This window comes from Anopheles cruzii, chromosome 3 (assembly GCF_943734635.1).
Source record: "Anopheles cruzii chromosome 3, idAnoCruzAS_RS32_06, whole genome shotgun sequence".
NCBI classification, from domain to species: domain Eukaryota; kingdom Metazoa; phylum Arthropoda; class Insecta; order Diptera; family Culicidae; genus Anopheles; species Anopheles cruzii.
The window spans coordinates 5,382,734-5,396,760 of NC_069145.1; the positions used below are offsets into that span (position 1 = coordinate 5,382,734).

The 14,027-nt window shown below is 53.9% G+C and overlaps 6 protein-coding genes across 6 annotated transcripts; 3 read left to right on the forward strand and 3 right to left on the reverse strand.

The window, feature by feature from the left end:
• Positions 1–203: 203 nt before the first annotated feature.
• Positions 204–1,194, forward strand: LOC128273615 (uncharacterized). The gene is made up of 3 exons (XM_053011621.1): positions 204–270; positions 342–846; positions 930–1,194. Exons 1-3 carry the CDS (start codon positions 228–230, stop codon positions 1,114–1,116), a joined length of 735 nt encoding a protein of 244 aa, XP_052867581.1. The 5' UTR covers positions 204–227; the 3' UTR covers positions 1,117–1,194.
• A 263-nt stretch (positions 1,195–1,457) lies between these two features.
• On the reverse strand, positions 1,458–2,141 carry LOC128273246 (probable H/ACA ribonucleoprotein complex subunit 1). The gene has a single exon (XM_053011181.1). The coding sequence runs from the start codon at positions 2,139–2,141 to the stop codon at positions 1,458–1,460; it is 684 nt and encodes a 227-aa protein (XP_052867141.1).
• Positions 2,142–2,936: 795 nt separating this feature from the next.
• LOC128273570 (U6 snRNA-associated Sm-like protein LSm3) lies at positions 2,937–3,447 on the forward strand. Its single transcript, XM_053011564.1, has 3 exons — positions 2,937–3,027; positions 3,099–3,206; positions 3,267–3,447. Exons 1-3 carry the CDS (start codon positions 3,010–3,012, stop codon positions 3,444–3,446), a joined length of 306 nt encoding a protein of 101 aa, XP_052867524.1. The 5' UTR covers positions 2,937–3,009; the 3' UTR covers position 3,447.
• An 89-nt stretch (positions 3,448–3,536) lies between these two features.
• On the reverse strand, positions 3,537–5,622 carry LOC128271389 (glyoxylate reductase/hydroxypyruvate reductase). The gene is made up of 3 exons (XM_053008884.1): positions 4,656–5,622; positions 4,423–4,590; positions 3,537–4,356 (listed from the first exon to the last, which is right to left on the reverse strand). The coding sequence occupies exons 1-3, from the start codon at positions 4,901–4,903 to the stop codon at positions 3,627–3,629; spliced, it is 1,146 nt and encodes a 381-aa protein (XP_052864844.1). The 5' UTR covers positions 4,904–5,622; the 3' UTR covers positions 3,537–3,626.
• On the forward strand, positions 5,251–6,294 carry LOC128271390 (UPF0235 protein C15orf40 homolog). Its single transcript, XM_053008885.1, has 3 exons — positions 5,251–5,569; positions 5,673–6,018; positions 6,083–6,294. Exons 2-3 carry the CDS (start codon positions 5,745–5,747, stop codon positions 6,283–6,285), a joined length of 477 nt encoding a protein of 158 aa, XP_052864845.1. The 5' UTR covers positions 5,251–5,569; positions 5,673–5,744; the 3' UTR covers positions 6,286–6,294.
• Positions 6,295–6,332: 38 nt separating this feature from the next.
• Positions 6,333–13,971, reverse strand: LOC128271828 (Golgi-specific brefeldin A-resistance guanine nucleotide exchange factor 1). Its single transcript, XM_053009482.1, has 7 exons — positions 13,870–13,971; positions 11,367–13,745; positions 11,077–11,285; positions 8,720–11,003; positions 8,382–8,651; positions 8,204–8,318; positions 6,333–7,874 (listed from the first exon to the last, which is right to left on the reverse strand). The coding sequence occupies exons 1-7, from the start codon at positions 13,969–13,971 to the stop codon at positions 6,931–6,933; spliced, it is 6,303 nt and encodes a 2,100-aa protein (XP_052865442.1). The 3' UTR covers positions 6,333–6,930.
• Between the last annotated feature and the right edge of the window lie 56 nt (positions 13,972–14,027).

The following is a 14,027-nucleotide window of genomic DNA, read 5'->3' on the forward strand; positions in this document are numbered from 1 at the left end:
AATTCCACTTCGAATCCAGATGGCAAACACTTGTGCCCCTCCTATGCCATATCACTACATCGGCCATTTACTGTTTCACGAGTGCGAAATGTTTATTTGTTTACGCACGCGGTCATTACGTTCACTCTATACCGACGTTGTTATCTGCGGTTCGGATCGATTCAAGCCATACTCTTTCCCATTACAATGCTCTTTGCTCCGCATATCATCGTTAGGTTCGGCGTCAGATGGAGCTAGAGCACCAAGCGCCGCTACGTTCAGCAATGAGCAGTAAGTACCTCAAAAACAAAGGCATCTACGGGCTGACTGAACGGGATCGATTAATTGTGTTGGTTTTGTAGTTTACCTCAATGGCCGCACGCTAAGCTGTCTGGTGTGTCCAAAGTCCAGTGCATCGTGTGCCGCACTAACGCATCCTTTACAACGGATAATTTCGTACGACGAGCTTCTGGCAAAGTACGCCCGTAAGGCGAACCGTGACCAGTACGACGCCCCGGATATCTACACCTGTCCACACTGTGGCCACGATCGTCTTACTATCGAGGCACTATATGGCCACTTTTGCTCCGTTCACCAGCAAACCGCTGAAGGGCCAGAGGAGTCGGCCGATGTTCGCTGCCCCGTTTGCGTGTGCTTTCGTTTGGATGGAGGCGCATCCTTCGTAGCAAACGGTGAAGGGCTCGGCGGACATCTAGTAGCCCGGCACTGCTTCACGACCGATCGTCAGTACAGTGACGAACGCGATCTGCGCTTCCAGTTCTGTCGGGACAATGAATTCGAGTTTCTCCGATTTTTGGCCATTTTTCTGTCACCGGGCACGTTACCTTCGGAATGCCAAACAAATGGGTAAGTTTGGTGTGATTTGTGTTGATGCCGCCCCACCTATTCGGTCATTTCTCGTAATCGCTTGCTTTCGTTCCTCGTCAAAGAAACCCTACCAACATCAAAGAGGTAACGTTGGTGTGCCCCATCTGTTTGGAGCTAATCGATGATAATCGTAGCAAACGTTTGCCACCGTGCAGTCACCAGTTTCACGGCGAGTGTATCGATCGATGGTTGGTGGAGAAACGCTGCTGTCCGGTTTGCCGATCGGAATATGCCGCAGAATCGTCCTAGCGGCGCTCTCCTAATCACCAGATGCTACGTAAAGTAATTCGCGACGATCTCGTTGTCGTGTTCGGGCCGAAAACGGTTGTCCAACGGTGCGCATCTAAGCTATTTCAGATTAAATAATTTTAAAGGCGAAAAAACGAATAAAAATGAAGATAAACATTAAAAACAGAAGGATTTTTCCCACTTTGGAGTCGATTGGGCGTGTTCTGAAGCGAAGACGCAACGTTTGTATTTTCCTTTCTCTTAAACATTAAGCACTTATTCACAATTCTACTCTGGTCAGTGTAGGGTCCACAGTTACACTTACGATCAAACCGCACGGAACGTTTAAACAACCCAAGGCTTCACCAACGGTTGCTGCCACCGCCGCCACCACCACCGCCACCACCTCTTCCGCCGCGGAACCCACCGCCACCTCGGCCTCCACCGCCGCCGCGTCCTCTAAAGCCACCACCGCCGCCTCCAGGGCCTCCTCTTCCGCCACGGAAGCCACCTCCGCCGAAGCCACCACCGCCGCCACGTCCACGACCGCCGCCACGGCCACCGCCGGGTTTACCAATTCGACCGCCCGGCCGCCGTGTCTGATTTCCTGGCAGGAATCTTGCCAACGGCAGCAGCTTGGCAGAATCGATAAAAAGCTTCTGTTTCGGCTGGAAGCCATCCGGCTTCATGTTGTCCATCAGCTTTATCGACACATAGAAATCCTTCAGATGGCCAAATATTTCGTCCACTTTGCCAATCTGCTTCTCACCCTCCATATAGATGGGCGCATTAAAGAACGGCACATTCTCGACCTCCACCTTCGCCACAAGATCCTCCTGGCACGGGTAGTCGTAGAATCCGAGCGGGATAATGTTTTTCGGGCCCTCGTCCCGGTTGCCGAAACTACGATTATTGAAACCTCCTCGCCCGCCTCCACCTCGGCCCCCTCCGCCACCGCCGCGATTACCGCGGAAACGTCCGCCGCCGCCACCTCCGCCGAAACCGCCGCCGCCGCCTCGGCCACCTCCACGACCACGAAAACTCATCGCGTACAAACTAAAACCGAGAGAAGAGAACGTAAATAATAACAGTAAGTGAGGTTATGTTCACAGCCGGGCGATCAAGCGAATCCACCGTGCGCGATGCACCAAATTCGTCATTTATTCCACCATTAAACTGTGAGATAAACAACAATTTTCTGGATCTCATTCGAATTGGGGCGCACAAACGCAGCGTGGGTGTTAAACGGACAGAATAACGTAGCACATTTTCTGTCGGCTACCGGCCAATGCGCCGCGCACGGTATGCACGAAAGATAACGCAGGTTTGGCCACAAATTTTACTCACCAAAAATTATTAACACCTTGCTGCTAGTGTTTGTCAGGTAATGGGACCGTTTTGCTAGTATTTAACCGCCCCAAAAAGGTTTTCGAAGCACAAAATGCCCTCAAAGTCTCGCGGTACGGCCAAACGAAACTAATAAGCACATGTTTACATTTCTCACTCGTGTTGACAGCACCATGCGGCCTTGATGTACGATAGAGCCAACATCGGCCCTGCGCATTAGGCCAACAACTGTTTTTTAAAGCTACCCCTGGCAAGAAATTTGTTTAACAGCGGATTCGATTGAGCTTGCCTAGAATTTCGACTTACCATCGTTAGCGAAGGTCATACAAACTCCGACGGAATTGTTTTGGACGGTCGATCTTTTAAACAAAGGCTCTTTCTCGCGGTAGGTTTACTACATCCTACACGACAACCCTGCAAGTCAGGGTGCTGTCATGTTTTGTTTACGTTCGTAAATGTCAAACTTCTGCCGGCGTCCGTAAACTTTGCGTGAAGCCAAAAGTGCAAGTTGATTTGTGGAGTTTACAATTAACTTTTCATTTCGCTTACATTATACCAGCCACAGAAATGGCCGAAGAAGAGCAGGTAAGGCTGCGGCTACAAGCAAAGGGCGTTCGTGTCCACATATCAATTTAATATTTTCTTCTCTTCACCAGATGCCCATTATCCCGGTGAAGGAACCGCTAGATCTAATCCGGCTTAGTTTGGATGAAAAAATCTACGTTAAGATGCGCAACGAACGCGAGCTGCGTGGACGATTGCACGTAAGAATAGTGGCCACCTTGATCGGTTCGAATAGCACTCACTCTTGCACTGTACCGTAGGCGTTTGACCAACATCTCAATATGGTGCTGGGCGATGCGGAGGAAACCGTAACGACGGTGGAAATCGACGAGGAAACGTACGAGGAGGTGTACAAGACAACCAAACGTACCATCCCGATGCTGTTCGTGCGTGGAGACGGCGTCATACTGGTTTCCCCGCCGATGCGAGTAGGTAGTTAAGGAGCGCACGATGGCCGAAAACAAACGGATGGGCGTATTTGAAGGATTAAAAATACAATGTGAGTGACGATAAAAAATCGGATCGGAGTCATCGTTCTTATTTATTTATTTCCAAGTACAGTATAACAATATGCCCCAAGGAACAGCCCATTAAACGAGCTCTGAAAAGTCGAGGGCATCTTAAACTTCCGACAGCATCTTTACACCCTTCAAGCCGGCCAGTATGTTGCATCCCGTTATGCGCGACATTTCGATGCGTGTTTCAATATCTGCGCTTCCGATGTGGGGCAATAGCACCACATTCGGTAGCGTTAGCAGCGGATTGTCGAGGGGTAGCGGTTCGGGTGTGGTCACATCCAGTCCGGCTGCCGTTATTTTGCCCGCCCGTAGCGCATGAATCAGATCGTGCTGCTCTACCACGCCGCCGCGACTCGTGTTGATCAGTATGGCCGACGGTTTCATGCGCGAGAACACGGCATCGTTAAACAGGTTCGCCGTCTCTACGTTATACGAACACGCGATGATGAGAAAGTCGCTCGTCTCAACCAACTCATCAAACGGAACCTGTGTCACGCCGAGATCCTCGGCGGTCAGGAATTTGTCCGTACGGCTCGTGAACTGAATGGTGGACGGTTTGAACGGAGCTAACCGTTTCGCCACCTCCTGACCGATGCGTCCGAACCCGAAGATTCCTACGACGGAGTTTTTCACGCTCCGACCACACATCCACATCGGTGACCATGATTTCCAACCACCCGTGTGCACCTGCTTGTTGGCCTCAAACATCCGTCGGGCGGTGGCCAGCAATAGGGCAACCGTTAGTTCCGCTGTCGCATCCGTCAGCACATCCGGCGTGTATCCGACACGAATTCCTCGCTGTTTGCACTCCTTCACATCGATATGATCGTAGCTGAAGAATAGGGGGAAAAAATTGTGACAGTTTGCGGCCACAATGTCAGTCTCACCGGATCCTTACCCGACGGAAATCGTTGAAATGACTTTCAGATTCGGCCCAGCCTGATCGAGCAGCTCCTTATCGATGCGATCGTTCAACGAGCAGTAGATCGCATCCTTACCGGCCACATTCTTTAGGAACTCATCGCGCGGCACTGGATACGATTCGTCCCACAGTGAAATATCGCACCTAAAAGTGGGCATCGTACAGCTTCAACGAAGAAAGCGAACCCAAAGCGATCTATCCCCACTTACTCCTCTTTAATCAAATCCAACCCAATTCGGGCGTAATCGTTTCGTGTCACGTACACCTTGGGCTTCATTTCGAAGCAACAGTACCGACGCTGGGCTGAGAATAATGCTCCGAGCACACGCGGATCGCGACGCTGCGTTAACAGTACTCCTTTCAGCTGCCGAGCACTGGTCCGGCCACACCGCACCAACGAGCCGCGCCCGACGGCGAATGGAAGCACTGCGAAAAACTGACGAAACGCCGGATTCATTCCCCGGTAAGAGTAAACACGGAAATCGGGCTAAACGAAACAAAAACCAACTAAAGACGGCCACTCGGAAAACTATATCAATGTCCGGCAGTCATACACTCGATTAATTTGCTTCCCGATCACGATCGACAACCGTTTCGATGGGCGACGCGCAGTTTGTTTTGTATATCGCCCGGCAGGGGTGCCGATCGGACGGCTCGGAAGGACCTTATGTAAGGTTTGTGTTCCCCGAGCTTGCTTCGCCCGCAGCCGAACGGTGCTCAAAAAAGGACGAAGCTTGCAAACTTTCGTGCAATCACTTGTCACACGCTTCCCGAAGCCACCGTAGGCTCTAGTGTCCACTTCAACGGTGCAGCGACTTCCGTTTACTGCGCCATTCAGTTACTTGCATGCATTGTTTATCGGCCGTTTTTTGCAACACGCCAACGACCGCAATACACCGGTTTACGATTAAGCGCGGACCGCCACAAAAGCCAATATGATGATCGAGTAGGTTTGATAATGATGCGCAAGGAGCGTAACTAGGTCAGCCTCCGAACCGAATAAGGCCACCTTACGGTACCGAGAGCAACTTTCTTCCCTTTTCTGATAAGGTGCGGTGTATACTCACGCCAAAAAATGTTTAAAAAAACCTTCACAATGACGCACTTTTCTGTGTAAGAGCAAGTAAGTCCTTTCGTATCAATCGGTCGTCACGAAAACGATGCCAGGTGATCAACAAAACATTCCTTCCTAATCACTAATTTTTATGGCCTTTTCGCCATCCCAGCGCTTGTCAAAATCAGCTGTTTGTAAACAAACCCCAATCGAGACCCAGTGTCAAGTTCCTCTGGTTGCTTTGATGATCCAACTCATCAAAACATTCGCCAAAACATCAACTCCGGCTCGGTTTCAATCGACGACGGCGCTACGGACCATGTCCAAAAAGGGTGCCAGTAAAGGTGGCAAAAACGCCAAATCGGTGGCCACCGGTGAAGCTACGACCCCCAGTACGACCGGCCCCATCCTAGTCGATGGTAAGACCGGTAATTTGATCATAAAAATTCTGGCCAAACCGGGTGCGAAAACGAGCGGCATAACCGACGTTAGCGAAGAAGGCATTGGCTGTCAGATCGGTAAGCATGGACCAGCAAACGCCGATCGGCCTTCTAATAGACTGCTTTTATGTGAATTCAACAGCCGCGCCACCGATCGACGGTGAGGCCAACACGGAGCTGATCAAATATCTCTCGAAACTGCTGGAACTTCGGAAAAGTGACGTCAGCCTGGATCGAGGTTCGAAATCACGCCAAAAGACGATCGTACTGGACAAGAACGGTTGCCGGCACACTCCGGAACAGCTGTTGGCAATTTTCCGAACCGAAGCGTCCACCGGAACGTAGCAGGACAGAGGGACCGCGACCACACACGCGGAACGTTGGTTTCGTTAATAGACCATAATATATGTTTATTTATTTTTTCTCAATACTCTGCTCTCATTTTGCTAACGGACATCGGATGCGCCCGGCGTCCCGGCGGGGCTCTGGACTCGATTTTACGATACGAGGGAACCGTTCCCAAAGTAATACGCAAAGGTGGTGAAGAATAAAAAGAAGAGCGATAGTAGGGTCCCCGTGTGCCTAATTCGTCTCGTCTCTCTGTGTTTGAATCGGGTATGTTTTAATAGCTAAACTAACGCAGGTAAAGTAACGAGTAGTGGAATTAAAATTGATCAACAAACAACCGTGGTCACCGTTTCCGTATCGCTTCGAATCGATCAGACATTCACTAATAAATACAATAAATTTTGCTTTAAAAACTCACAACAGTGCTGGCTGCGTAAGCCCCCTAGCATTTACAGCTGTTTGCAGTTCGTTTTCGAACGTAAGATCGTTCAAGATCGTTTCACTCTACACAAAAACGTTCCTAGCGCCATTTCAGTGCTAAATTGCAACATAGCGATATAATCAACACTCGATTTGAGAAGCAGTTTGGAATGTCCTTCCCTGGCTTCTGGAAGGTCGCAACAGCTTGTCTCGCTCCGTGCCCTACGGTTCTCCAAACAGCATCTCCGACCCGGGCGGTATGTGGCCCGAGGACGGGAAGCTAAAGTATTGAGCCGATTGAAACACGTTCTGTAACTCGGTGGCCATCGTCTGTCCGCCTACCGTCGCTATCGTCGACGTGCCCGTTGTTGTCGGTTTCACTTCCTCCGTTCCCGTTACGGGCACCGCCGACACATTGCCTCCGGAGGAACCGTGCTCAAATTGCAGTGTCAGATTGTACGGATCGTTCGCGTAGTCGGAGTAAATGTCCGAACAAATTTGCTCCCCCGGCCGGTTCGGTTGCACAAAGATGGGTGCAAAACTTTGCGCAATACCCACGGGGACGTGCTGCAGGGATGGATACTGGGAGCCCGCCAGTCGGTGACTGAGGGGAACCGGTACCGTTGGAGCACCGTCGGCTACCGCGACGCGTGATGGCGTACATGGTAAAACGGTCACTTCCGGCAGTTCAATAACGTTCGAAACGGTCGACCTCTGAGGTCTCTGGTCACTTGTTGTTGAGGGTGGCGTTGCAGAATCGATTCTGCCACTGACCGGCACCGAAGTGGGTGCCGCCGGAAGTGTAGCAACGGGCGGTAACATCATCATTGGCAGCCCACCAAAGTCGGCCGTGGCCGTGCTGCTCATCAGGAGATTGTTCGGGGCCAAAGATCGGACGGGCGTGCGATGGATTTCGGCCGTCGGACCAACGTTCACAGCTGACGTTGGCTGACCGGCAACAAAGGCAGACGATGGTGGTGAATGATGTCGCGCTGCACTTTCCGGTGGCGGCACCGGCGCAGGGTGGAGCATAACAAGCGGAGGGCTGGCCACGGTGTTGCTTCCTTCGGCTGCATGATCGCTGGCCACCGGTGGAATCGGAGTGGATTGAGAGCTGCCAGGCACCATTTCTCCAGCAGCAGCGACGGTAACCGAAGCACGGACGGCTTAAGGGGGGTCAAACGAAAGCATGTCGTTAGTATGCGTTAACCGAAATCACTCTGCCAACCCTAGTGTTTGGGATCGAGCACATTCAATTTCCTGTTCCTGTTTTGCGTCTCACTTACAAAATCGCGTCTATCCTTTAAACTAATTTCCGTTGGCGCATGTGTGGGAAAAGCATAGAAGAAGAGGAACGATTTAAATTCGAAACCTTCACGGATTGCAAACGCACATCCAAGGCATTCACAGCACCGGATGGCCTGTTGGGCGTGCCCTCTTATCGGTTTGCTCATCAACACTAGGGTTAAAAGGGAAGCAGACGCAAGTGCCTTACCTTCCTGTTTGAACAGCTCATCCTTGAGGTTAGGCAAAAAGCTGGATATCCGCTGCCAGGTAACGTCCCACAGCATCGAATGCGTCAAGCCGTCGGTGTTGTGAAAGACGCAAACCTAGAAAGAGGGAAAACCGTAAGCCCACGCAGCGGCAGCATTCGCAGTGGCCGTCGCACGTACCGAGTGCATCACGAGCAGCATATTTTTCAGACTTTCCAGCACCGCTTCGTACAGCATGTCGGAACCGGCCGTCATGAAGCGCTCGAAGTAGTCCAATATCTCAAGCCACAGTTCCTGGAAGTTTGGCAGCGCAATGAGGGGCGTCAGATGATGCAGAAACACCTTCGACATGATGGTGGCCGTGCGGATGCGTGATTCTTCCAGCAACCCAATCTCCTGCGGGCCACTGGCTTTCTCCTGAAGCAGCTCTTGCAGTAGCGGAAACAGAACCTACCAAACGATAGAGCGCACGAAAGTGAACGTGACGGGTGCCCCGAACGCCGTGCGCCTTTACGAACCTGCTTGAAGCAACCGGCCCATTCGAGCCCGGTCAGCGTTTGTAGATCCTGCACGAGAAGAGCCCGTTGCAGGCAGGTGATGGCGCTGGTGCGCACCTGTCGCCGATGGTCGGTCGCTAGACGGGCGATGCCTTGCAGCAACGGACACCAGCCCTGGGACCAGAGTGATGCACACTGGGGCACCGCACCACCTTCCTCGGCCCACCAGCGAAAGATTTGTGCCGTCCGCGTGTGCAGGGTGTGCATCAGATCGAGCAACTGGATCGAGATCGATTGGTAGCGTTCGGGCAGTTCGTCCGATTCGCTGTCACTACTATCCGCAACGCCCGTCGACGAGGACGATGCGGACTGTCCGCTGCCAGGCGGTGCGGCACCACCGTGCACCTTCCGCTGCCGTTCCTTTCGCTCCAAAGCCCCACCAGCGGTCTTGCGTCGTGCCACTTTTCCACCGTAACTGCGCTGGTCCGGGTGCTGGTGCTGATGGGGATGCGATGAGCCCATCGACGCTTCGACGAACGTCCGGATGCAGCGTACGCAACTCTCGAAATTGTACGGCGTAATGTGGGCCACGTTGCGCACGATAAAGGCCAAACTTTCCCAACACTTGACCAGCGCGAATGCCGAATGTTCGAGCAGTTGGCAGCGATACTGGATCGAGTGGCACGGCGATGGAGATCGACCACGGGCGGAGCCCCCGTTGGTGCCCCCGGGTCCCGAACCGATGCCCGATGCCAGATCGATCGTGTCCTTGTTGACCAGTATCCAAGCATCACCCGCCGTAGGGCTCGGCATCGGTGGTGGCGTGGTTGACGCCACCGACGGCCCGCCCGGTGTCTTCATTGGCAGCGTCACGCAAGAACTGAGCTCCGTGTCGGAAATGTAACCCCGATCGGGTAGTCCCGAGTCCTCTTCACTGCTCAGTGCACCATCCGATTTGGCGCCACTCACGGTACCGGTGGAACCCTGAGAGCGACCCGTGGCAGGCGCCGGATCAACGTACTCCGGTGGTACGGCACCAGCCCCTACACACTCCAGCACGGTGAACACGATCACCCAGTCGGCCTCGGTGTGAATGTTTTGCGCACTTGTTTTCAGCAACTCGTACATACCGATCGAGATCGGTTTCGAGATGGCCAGAATGACCGCCGGCGGCAGGGCCAGTAGCATCCGCAGGCTCTGCAGGATCGTCGAGCACAGGTCTTCGTTGCGCATCAGATAGATGGCCAGCTTGAGCAGGGCAACGGTTGTGCGCTGCAGCAGATAGCTGAAATCGTAGCTCGATCCACCGACCAGCAAGGCGTACAGTTTCTCCTGAACGCGGCCCCAAACCGGCAGCAGCCGATCGCGATTCTGTATCAACACTTTCACGAGCAGTTCGAGCAGAAACACAACCGTACACTCGCCGTACGCGGGCTGCGGACTGCCGCCGGTTGCGCTGATGCCACCGGCACCCGCTTGGCTCGCAGCATTCTTGTGACCTTCGGGGGGGACAATCATTGCCAGCAGACAACCGATCAGCTCCTCGAGTGACTCATACTGCAGGAACTTTGACTCGTTCACGATCTGCTCGATCTGACACTCGCGGGTGCACTTGCGTGACACCTTGATCACCTCCTGCTCCTCGTACGTCGGCTGCCGTTGCCCATCGTTGGCAAGGTACGAGTAGAGCGAGCTAAACAGACCCGCGTCCGTTTTCGGCAGTGGGTTCTGCTCACGCAGCAGCACCACCCTACCGCTGGGTTCACAGAAATCTTCCGCCTCCATCAGCGCCTTCGGTAGTAACTTGAAGCGGAAAAGCTGCAAAATCACATCCATCATGTGGCGCCAGCCCTCACGCATACAGTCACCGTGCTCGTGGATCAGCGTAAACACCGTGCGCATCGCGAGCTGTGCCTTTAAGTTCTGGCCAAACATTACGCAGCTCGCGATTTCGTTCGCATCGTTCGGCGGAGGCGCCAGGAGCGTGCTGAACTTGCACAGCGTCAACACGAGCGCATCAAAGTCACCGTGGAGCTGAAAGTGCGCGGCAATCGCTGCCGACTTGACGAACCCACCGATTGCCTTCTGGTACAGTGTGACGTTGTCGAGCGATTTGTCAAACACAAAGCTGAGCGCAGCAAGCGTCGAACCCTGAATCACCCGGTACAGCTCGCGATCGTGCTGGGGACCGAAAACGTGCCGGAAGATACCGTCCTTGGTGGTGCCACGGCGCAACAGTACCTTCCACAGGTAGTTCTCCCGCACCAGACCCGTCTGCTCAGCCGGCATGACAATCTCTTCGTTTCTGGGCGAATAAAACAAAACAAAAAGGTGTAAGATAAAATGCACGACCCCCCGTGGGCATACCGAAAGCGTACCGTATCGAATGATAGATTTTAGTAAGCATCTCCTGATCAAAGTCCGAATTGCCGTTCAGGCCCCGCAGATTGCGCTGAAAGTCTTCCACCGTCATCGGCACGTTGAGGCGCTTCGCGTTGTGGTTGTGCTGGTCCATGTTCAACATGATGACCGCGTACGCCAGCCGAAACGCTGCGTCCGTGTTGGCGAACGGTTCGTTGTTGCATTCCTGGGGGAAAATAAATCCGCAACCGTAGTTAGCGTTTCATTCTTCTACAACCCCCCAAATCAGGGTCGCCACGATACTCACGTGCCAGTGGTCGGCAAAGTGTTCCATGACGAGCGAGATGAGCGGCGCTTCGCCCGGCAACCGGAACGTTTCCAGGTACAGCCGGAGCGCCTGATCGATCATGAGGCCCGCAAAGTCGAACGACTTCACAAACACCTCCAGGATGCGGCTCTCCACGTTACGCTTTTTGCTGATGTACTCACCGATCATCTTCTTGTCGAGCACGGAGTTTGCGCGCAGAAATTGGGCCACTTCCTGTGGGTCGAGCACCGCACTGAGGAGACCGTTTTCTTGCAAAAACTGTATACCCTTCTCCGGGCGCTGATTGAACAGATCGGTTCCTTGGGTCAGAAGGCGCTTCTTGCGTTTGATCGCTGCCAGCTCATCGTGCGACGGTACTGGCGGTGCTTCGGGGTCTTCCGTTGGAACCGTCGCAACGGGAACCACACCTCCACCAGCGTTCGATCGGTCGCTCGTCGCCCGCTCTCGCAGCCGGTCCGTTTGACTAGAGTGCAGAAATTTGCTAATGTTCTCCACGGCGACCATCGGTTCACCGGCAGCCAGCGTGGTGCCACCTTCGGCCGTGTCTTCGCCATGGCCTTCCGACCCGGCTTCGGATGCCCGGGCAAACTCCGTCACTGCGGCCAACGAGTGGTCGAGTACAATTTTATCGGTTGCGTACGAATTGTTTCGCGAGTGCCGCAGGTACGTCGGTTTCTGTCCACTCTTTGCCTGCACGCAGTTTCGCTCGATCGACTCGACGATCGTTAGCAGCGCATCCATCGACAGCGTGTGGATGCTGTAGATGGCCTGGGTGGCCGACAGCGTGTTCTTCGAGAGCAACTTGGACAAATCCTCGAACAAGTTCGTGCAGTACAGGTCGCAATCGTAGTTGATGTAGAGTTCGGCCGCAAAGCCCGGAATGCGCCACAGCTGCAGCAAGTTGTCCATCGCGAGCTCGCGCGCCTCGTACAGGATGCGCGGACTGTCGTTCACGATCATGTCCGCCACGCGCGTGAGGTAGTGTTCAAGCTGAAACTTGAGCTGCGCCCGGAGCGCTTCGAACAGCAGAAAGCAGAGCTGCAAATCGGCGGCAAAGATCGATATCCGCTCGGTCGCGAGCAGCGCGAACAGATTGCGGCACAGATCGTCCTTGACGATCGCGAGCAGCGAATCGTACCGCCCGATGCTGTCCGCGCCAACCTCAAACGTGACCGTGAGCAGTGTCAGGCCCATGTGGATCATCACATCCGTGTTCTGCTTGTCCAGCGGGTTGCACAACGAAATCAGGAACCGAAACAACTCCCGGATGCAGGGCAAACCGTAGGGAACGTGTGAAAATGCTGGCGTTGTGGTGGTGCCATTAGCGATGCCACTCGTGGCCAGCTCTTCGTCTGGCTGTTGAGGTGTAAAACGCACACCAACGGAGTTTACGAACGGGGTCGCGTCACTCGGAGCAGCTTCTTCGGTACCGCCGGAAGCAACCACCGGCTCCTGCTCAGATTCGGGAACAGTTGCTTCGCCCGAGTTTGGTGTTTCGTTTGTCGAAACGAGCACTACATCCGGATTTGCCTTGGGTGTTTGAGAAATGGTTCCCTGCATATCGACGATCACTCCGGCCGGAGTAGCGGGCGTCGTGGACAGCGGAGGAGCCTTCAGGGTGCGATTTGGTGCCGTCAGCGCTACCGGCGTGACCGGCTCTTCACCTGAGCCCGCAGCATCCTCCACCATCGAACCAGCGACTATCTTTGGTACCACCGGTGCCGCCGCCGCGGTCGTCGGAGGTTTCGGTTCCTCTTTCGCACCCGTTTTGCTATACTTGCGCCGCTTGCCCGACTGGTCCATCGAGCTCGAGCGCATCTTGAGCGTCTTTAGTGTGTTAAAGCTGTCCCCTTCGGCAAACTGTGGCAAACGCATAAACAGCAGCAGCACGATGTCTTTCAGCGAGTTCTCGGCCGTCCGGCGCACAAGCTCGTTCAGCCGTGGCTCGAAACACAACCGGAAACAGCTCAAGATTATGTCGCACATACTCTCGTCCGACAGTGCGCTACCCTCCGGACTGAGCACCAACGTCCGCAGCACCTGTATGATCTTCGTCAGCACCACACCGTCCGATGTTTGGTCCGTGCCTACGAACCGGGCGTGCGTTACGGCATCGGCAATGTTTTCCACCGTGGCGGCCAACGTCGAGTGTGTCGGATCGATCAAGCCATACGAAAGAAACTTATTGACGGCCGACAGAGCCAAGCTGGTGACCGGTCCGGTCGTCTCTTCCGAACGGATGACTTCGAGGAATGGGGCCAAAAATACGCTCGGTTCCACCAGCCGCAAATCTTCCACCTGCAGCAGCACCTCCTTCAGCTCTTGAAAGCTCTTCAGTAGCACATCCTTATCGTCATCCTGAAGGCGGGTAACAACGTTAGTGAGGTGCATTCTCGATCTGTGATGGATTTTCCGAAGCAATGGCGCACGGGATTCCGTTCCAGATGGTGCGCGGCGTGAAGATGGTCCCTTCACCACTTACCTGATACGTGTTGAAGCTCCACCGAGACCCACGGCGCATTGCCGTCGTCAGGGTGGACATTTCACCCCGGACCACAAAGATTCCATTACCGGGGGGTGACATCTTGGGGCCAGATGTCCGGGCAACCGCGAACTGATCACTTTAGACACACAAAATTA